This window comes from Dendrobium catenatum, unplaced genomic scaffold (assembly GCF_001605985.2).
Source record: "Dendrobium catenatum unplaced genomic scaffold, ASM160598v2 fragScaff_scaffold_853, whole genome shotgun sequence".
In the NCBI taxonomy this organism is placed as follows: Eukaryota; Viridiplantae; Streptophyta; class Magnoliopsida; order Asparagales; family Orchidaceae; genus Dendrobium; species Dendrobium catenatum.
This window is the reverse complement of record NW_021319315.1, coordinates 3031245-3039604: the sequence shown is the minus strand read 5'-3', so window position 1 is coordinate 3039604 and position 8360 is coordinate 3031245. Positions and strand designations below refer to the sequence as shown.

Genomic DNA, 8360 nt, shown 5'->3' with positions numbered 1-8360 from the left:
AGTTTGTTTGCTTTAGTAATTTTGGTTCATTATTGAACTGAATATTAAGGCTTTATTTGGGATGATTTTCTTACTGCTTCTTAAAATAATTTTTTAGTAAAAAAATTAAATTTTGTTGTACTAAAAGTTATTTTAAGAAGTAATCAGAAAATCATCCCAAATGAAGCCTAATTTTGGCCCACATAGTGGGATAAAAGTTTGATGTTGTTATTGTTGTTGTTGATGTTGGGATGAATATATAATATCTATTTGTGTTGATGTTGCAATTGGTTTTTTTGCTCTTTGTATGTTTTGCAATTGATATCTTTTGGCTGAATCTGCTACATTTTATGATCCATTTTTATTATGTAACAAATTTGATTTTTATTTTAGAGCTGTTTGATAATTACATAAGATATTTTTTATAATCAAATATCTTATTACATTTAGCATTAGTGTTTATGTTCGAAGTTGCAATGTGAAGATGATATATATATATGATTTGCAGGATTGTTGTGTTGTAGATTATTTAAGAGAAAAGGTTTTTTTTTTTATGAAACAAGTTTTTGACGTATTTGACGGCTTATCTGTCGGTAAAGATGATACGACGAATTGTTATAAAGTTTTCAATGGAATAGTTTTGCCGGAAATACCGGCAGCTATTTCGTCGGTGAGGTCCGCTGGTTATCTAGGCAGAATTAACTGGCGGCTTTGTAGAAACAGGGATAGCGAAGAAAGCAAGAAGCATATAGCAGAGATAAAGCTAAGAAAATGTATTGTCTATCTTGTCTTCTTTGTACATATGACATGTCCTTATATAGAGAGAGAACAAGCCTAGAGTAAGTAAATTACAAACAAGCCAGAGAACACGTAACTATGATAGCTTTATGTATTCTAATAGGCTTGACCGTCGATAATTCCGGCGAATATAATATGCAAGAAATACTGACGAAAAATCCGTCGAAAACAATGACTTAGAACTGTCATTTATGAGACTACTTTCTTTCGGAAACCTGCCATAAATAGTTCTTGTGGACATATGTCCGTTAAAAATGTATTTTTAACACACATTTTACCATCGATCCATTTTTTGTCGGAAATTTACAAGAAAGTCAATGCTTCTGACAGATAATGTTCATTTTTGGCGAATTTTGGCCGTTAGAAATACTAGTTTTTCCAGCAGTATTGTCCTAGATAAAAACATATGTTTCATGCTATAATAAAACATTCTAAAATTGACTATCATTTTATTAAGGATTGTATTAAATTCAATAATGTTATTGTTCATCATATTGTCACTCAAAAACAATTAGACAGCCAGTTCATATCTTCATTAAGTCTTTAACGATGAGTGCTCGAATTATTTTCTTTAAAATATTTAATTTTATTTTTAATCAATGCGCTATAATTCAAACACTTTCTTTTCTATATTGCTCTCATCAGCTTTTACTATAATAATAATAATAATAATAACAACAACAACAACAATAACAATAACAACAATAATTGCATCACAAAAATATGTCATGATCGGGCACGAATCTTGAGGCATATCCCAGTTGAAAACTTCTGAAATTAAATTTGTGGCCATCTGAACTCTGATTTCAACAAGTTTATAGTCAAATTGAACATCTCAAGGAGACGAACCAACGACATCAAAACAAGTCCAATCCTAAGCCAACTGACTCCAAATCAAGGATGTTGAAGTGCATTTAGAAGGTTCAAAGCAATAATTGGATGACCAAATGATATCCAAATATGACATGCTTATAGTCGAATCGAGCGGTTTGACGAGACAAATTCAACGACCTCAAGATCTTTTAATTCTGTATCATCAAGCCACATAAATACTCGAAAAAAGTTATATAAACGAGGGGATCAATATGAGTAATCTGATGGAGCACTCCACGTTTACCCTAATATTCTCCATATTTACGGGGCATATCATGCTCAAAATTTATAAATAAACATTCACTCTCTACATGAGGGAGACATTTGGCTGGAGATTGGAGAGAGTTCTAAAGTTTTAAATACCTAGAGCTTTTCCCAAGCATCATCGTCGATGAACCTCCGTCAACCATTGTCAGACCACTGCCCAGCCTCCGACGGGTCGTCGACGACCAACGAATCTTCTCCCGACCATAGTCTGACCACCGTCGAACTTCCACTCGACCATCGACCGTTGTCAGATTTCCACTCGACCGTCGCCAGACTTCCGCTCGACCATCGTTGGACCATCGTTCGGTCGCAGACTACCGTCGGACTTCCATTAGGCCGTTGACCACCATCGAACTTCCTCTCGACCATCGTCGGACTGCCGCCTAACTACTGACAGGTATCAGACTTCCGCTGCAATCACTGTTGAACTTCAACACGACCGCCGTCGAACTTTCGCTCAACAGTCATCAGACCACCACCTAGGTGTCAATCACCGCTTAACTTTCGCCTGTTCGCGATCATTATAAGCTCTCGTGTACCAATATGAAGTTCGACTAACTCTCCAAACTATTGTAGTTTCACTATCTCCAAGTTATGGGACCACTCAAGCTTAATAATTCACTTAAGTATAGTAGAATATTTTCACTTTGGAAAGTCCTTGCATTTTTTCCCTTTTTGGGTTTTCCACGTAAAAATGTTCTTATGCTTTTCGCTCTCTCTTCAACTATCTATTTGTGTGCTGAAAATCCATACATCATTAGAACGAAAAATTCACTTACTCTACCATTGCGAATACCTAGCCTACAATAATAATAATTACTTTTAGAAAAAAAATATTATTTCATTTTTTTCAATATTTGAGTTGGGTCCATATGAGTTGTGGATATGGATATGTTTGAGGTGGGTCCAAATGAGTTGTGGATATGTATATGTTTTGATGATTTTTTAAAGGTATATTATATACTCATAATTGATAATTCTCATAACATTTTTTTAATGTCCCATAATGATAAGGAAAGTATCTAAATAATATTTAGAGCAAGAGAATCAATTAATCAATATTTATAAGATAAAATTTCATCTCTAATCTTAATTAGTTTAGCTAAAGCTTTTGCATTAGTACCACGAGACAAGAAAATCTCGCTCATAAAGATTTAATCATTCTTCTTGATGCTCCTACAAAAATTTTCTCTTTTATCATTGAATCATCATCATTAATATAATATTAATATTAGATATATTGATTACTATTATATATTTTTTTAAATTTTATATTATCAAAAAGTCATGGAAAAAAATCACACTTTCTCGTATTATATTCCTAATTTTATAAAAAAATACCATTTTAAATATATCAAATTTTGAGATGTACAAACTAAATATGAATTGAAATACTCTTGAAAATTAAAAATTTAATTGATTAATTTATTATTTTATTTTAAAAATTGAATATAAATAAGACCATGATCTCCGGGGGACGGATCACTCATTATTCTATTGGGGTCAGGTGCACGGACGACAACTCCAAACGTCACACATCCTAGCTGACCTACCGTTTAGGTGGCACCAACGAGATCAAGCTAAGGTCAGGAACTTCGTGTCGCGGCTGCTCCACTCCGCTGCGATCTCTTGAACTGTACTTCGTTGACTTCTCGCGCACGAAGCGAATGGGTGTTGTGTCATGGGTCCACTTGATAATCAAGATATGCTCCATCCACTAGATAATGTTTTTAAATAGGTGAGCAAGAAAAATAGCATAGAATAATAAAATTTGACAGAATAAAAAGAAATGTGACTGTAAAGTAATTTCATTGATTAAATTTTTAAAAATTATTATCAATATTTTGATGTCAAATCTCGTATATAAAATTTTCTGAAAGTTAGCGAGTCAGGCGTGGGAAGAGATCGCGACTCGGGAAAAGTTAGAACACGAGAGAGAGAGAGAGGGAGGGAGGGACACGGCAGAGCTTCCGAAAGCAATCGGAGGAGTTCATAGTTCAAAAATTTTTTGTTTTAATTTTTTGGTTTGGAGAAGGGGATTAGGATCATTCGATGGGTTCGCTCACGCAGAGGGATGAGTTAGAGGTGTCGGCGATGGCCGACGACGGGTGGTCGTCGGAGGCGATCGTATACGTTAACGGCATCCGTCGTGTTCTTCCGGATGGGTTGGCTCACCTCACTCTACTGCAGTATCTAAGAGGTAGGCGACGCAATGCCAAAATCAATCCGTATTACCCTTTTCTTTTGATGGTTCAACTGTTGGGTTTCTACTTCTTATTTTCAGCTATTTTATCATAAAGCTTTGATTTTTATTTGTTTTTGTTAAGCTTTTAAGAAATTTCTACTTTCATTTTGCTCCATCTCCTATCAGAGCGGGCGATATTTTTCTAGAAAGCTTGCTAAGCTGAACTCATGAGGAGATTCTGCTGCAGTGTTTGTTTGTGGGAATCCCTGTATTGCTTGTAATTCGTCAAAGTTGGTGCTTTCAGCAGCTGATTCTGTTCAACATCATATTGTCACCGTTACAGAAGCATCCAAGCTTTTAAATCCATGGAACAACACACACACATACACACAAACACAAAATGTTAAGTTAAACAAACTAAAACTAATATCTCTCAACTGCATTTTTAGTAATCCCTAAAAATGATTTTAACTGTATAATTTCTGATTGCAACTGCTAATCAATTCCATTAGTAAGACTTTGCAACTTTACTGACTTTTTTTTGTGGTAAATAAAATATTCCATGGACTTGCTTGGGAATTATGGCTCTGCTGATTTTCTTTCATCGAATTTGGTTTGGTTTCACCTAATCCTCCCAACGCCACCCTTACATGTTAGATGTGTATTTGATGTTTATATTGAATCCTTAATCTGATTCTTACTCATAACTTTTTTGCATGATATGCAGAAATAAATCTAACGGGGACTAAGCTTGGATGTGGAGAAGGTGGTTGTGGAGCTTGTACAGTAATGGTTTCAGATTATGATCGATCTGCAAGGAAATCAGTGTGAGTTTCTAATTATTGGAAAAGAATGAGTGGGAACTCTAGTCGAAGAAAGAAACACTGTAAGACTTCTCTGTCTAAAGAATTGTAAGATGGTGATTTTAGATCTGTCAATAAATGAAATTCCCCTTGGAATGTGGGAGGATTTTTGGCTGAATTTTGCAAATGCAACCTTGTTTACAATGCATTGATTAGGAGTGGTAGAATTATATTTTGTAATATCCCTTAGTTTGAAGTACATTTATATGCTAGATTACCATAAATAATATATCTATGATGTTTTAGACTTAGATCACTGTTAATGCTCATTTTAGTTCCTTGATGCTTTTAGTGCGCTTGTTTGGGAACATAGCTTTGCCACTGCTGAGGGATGATGATAGGAAACACTTGAGTTTGCAAGTGACCCTAATGGGAAATACTTGAGTTCGCAAGGAAACCTAACAATAATCGGTAAAACAACAAGAAAATAGAAGAAAATTTGGTGGAAAAACAATCAAACGATAGATAGTCTTATAGAAAGTAAAGTGAAACAAGAACGAAGCAAAGATACAATTGATCCTCAATTCGAGAGGAGGATCGTTCTCTCCCAATCTCTAGACAAGAAGCCTAGAGCCCAAAACACCAAAGAGACTCCAAGAGAAATCCAAAATTTTGCATGCCCTAACCCTAGCCTCTCCTCATCCTTAAGTACAAATCTTCCTAATAAAAAACTTCCTAACATAAACCAATTTCAAAAACTCTCCTTATGCACTAGCCGCTCTTTTCTCTCTCTCTCTCTCTCTCTCTCTCTCTCAGTTGCAGCCTCAAGGGGGGCCCACATGCTGGGATAAATACATTAAGGAGGCGGCTTAGCCTGCCTCCTGTAGAACTGGACTGGCCCCTTCTGGGCCAGTCTGGTTAGTTCTGTAACAGATGATTATAGGCAGTCTGGGACAACTTCATATGTATTAGGCCTTCCGGTTTTAAGTTAGTCCTATTTTCCTTTCTTTTATGCTGTGTCCGAAAGTTTAGTTCACATTTTCTTTAATTTGTTGTGTTTGTTCATTTATATTTTTGGCTTGTAGTCTAGCCATACATCCCACTTATGAAAGGAAACTTGATAGGTCGGTAGGTCATTTCCTCTTAGTGGTTCATGTCACCCCTTTGATGATTTGAATTGTGGTTGAGAGTTGTTTAGCATATTTTTGAAGATTTTTCCTCAGTTCTTTTTTATTGTTGGTTAGTGGCTCCAGTCATGCATCCCCGCTTTTGAAATGTAGGTACGTGGATCTTGCTGTTCTATTCACTCATCCTATCGTTTTTAGTCTCCAAGTACTTTGCCAAGATTTAATATTTTTGTGGAAAGTTGTACTCTAGCTTTTATCTGGATAACTGGATAAATTTTGGATAGTAGTTGTGATAATCTGGCGGTTGTAATATCTTTCAGCCATGTAAAATATGCAGGCATTATGCAGTTAATGCATGCTTGGCTCCATTATATTCCGTTGAAGGAATGCATATTATTACTGTAGAGGGCCTTGGATCTTGTCAGAGTGGCTTGCACCCTGTCCAGGTACGATGTTTGGTTCTTGGGCAAATGTTCCCTCTTTTTTTAATGAAATAGTGAGATTATTAAGTGTTAAAGCGATATTTTTCCTGAATTTTTTTTTTATTTCATCAATTATTTGATTTCGTCATTGATTAGAAGAACACAAGAAAGATTGGTTCTTTTATTATGGGAAATCATGTACAAGCACTGGAAGATTTACACTGGTTTTGGATCCTACTTTTTATTTATAAAAGATTTGAGGTTGGTCTCTATCTTACTGGGTGGATTTGAATCAAAACTTCAATTTGCAGTGTATACATGCTTAGCTAATGCAGTAAATTGTAATTTTTTTGAATTCTGGTTCATTAAGAGATCATAGCAAGTACTCTTAATTAGGTCAGGACTTAGAATTGACCATAAACATTAGTTTGCAGACAGAGCTTTTGATACATTCAGAATATGTTCTGCAGCTGGGTTTGGATATTGTGTTCTGATATGGTATTTTATTTCTGTATAATGTGTGAAAAGAGGCCTCTTTAAGGGCTTTCTCTTAACAACCTAAGACTTTCCATTGAGACAAGCATATCTAGTAAAGTTGAGTGCATTAACAAAAAAATAAGAAAGAAAGAAAAAATGCCTTTTATGCTCGGTTAGGGGAAGAAGATAAATGTAACGTGTGGGGAAACTTTGTAACCAACTTGTTTTAAATCTCTGCATTGGATAGAAATTAGAAGATTTTTATGATATTTGGCTTGTCTCTATCATTTGGTGCATATGACTGTCAAAAATTCTTTCATTTAATAATTAATGTCGATAGCTGCGATCTAATTTACTTTCCTCAACATAATGTATCTGGTTGAGCATATCTAAACATTAGTTTGTGTTTTAATTATTTCCCTTTCCAAACTACATATGATATTTTACCATATCGGAAATCTATTATCTTTTAATATTTCATTTTATTACTGAAATGTATGATCATAATTGAGGATATTATTGTAACACCCCACAAACAATAACTTAACAGTTTATAAAATTTTAACAAAAATTAATATTAACTTTAATTACACATTTTAGATTATATTTAAATAAAATTTTCATTTTCATACCTGAATATTTTGGGTCTTACAATTATCTTGATTAAATTCTTTCTAGTTTGTTCCTTATATTTTCCTATATTTAGGATGCACCCATCTTCTTGTTGAAATATCAGTGCACGTCAAAATAAACTTTATAAGGTCTGTACTGATATTGGTATTCAAAGTAGTTCAGTTGATCACTCTATGTTTAATCGATACTCGTCCTTTTACACGATTATTATATGTGTATGTTGATGGCATTTTCTCATACGAAATGATATTATGAGATTGATGAAATAAAACATCTTTAGATGATGTTTGTTACTAAAAATTTAGGACATCTAGAATATTTTATAGGCATTAAGTATGCTTGTTGAAAAAAAAAAATAAAACGTTTCCCTCTCTTAAAGAAATATGCTACAAACTTGCTTGAGGAAATTGAGCGTCTTGGATGAAGGTGATAGGAAATACTTGATTCCAAGTATTTCCTAATCACTTTAGCCAAAGATCTCACAGCAAACTGCTGTCCACAGCAGGAAATCAGCCAAAACAGTAGGGAAAACACGAGAAAAAACGATAGAAACACGAAGTAAGAACTTGTATTTTACTAGAAGATGAAAGGAAATAGAAAAGATACAATTGATCCTCAATTCGAGAGGAGGATCGATCTCTCCCAAATCTCTAGACGCCGCTAGAGCCCAAAGAAAACCTAAATCTAAGAGATCTCAAATTTCAGCCAAATTCAAGATGATCAAACCCCAAGAAAACCAACTATTTAATGCATACAAATCAAAAGGAAATCCCTAAAAAGTCCCTACATTCAAATT

At 34.4% G+C, this 8360-nt stretch overlaps 1 protein-coding gene across 2 annotated transcripts in view; it reads left to right on the top strand.

Moving 5' to 3' along the window:
* The first annotated feature begins 3793 nt into the window (after positions 1-3793).
* Positions 3794-8360, top strand: part of LOC110110381 (xanthine dehydrogenase-like) — a 9878-nt gene continuing 5311 nt past the window's right edge. Inside the window, exons 1-3 of one of the 2 annotated variants that reach the window (XM_020841824.2) lie at positions 3794-4117; positions 4830-4929; positions 6370-6478. In XM_020841824.2, the coding sequence (XP_020697483.1) occupies positions 3970-4117; positions 4830-4929; positions 6370-6478 (357 nt within the window). In that variant the 5' untranslated portion in view covers positions 3794-3969. Of the gene's footprint in view, positions 4118-4829; positions 4989-6369; positions 6479-8360 lie in introns of those variants that run through there. The other variant, XM_020841825.2, reaches the window with a different exon arrangement.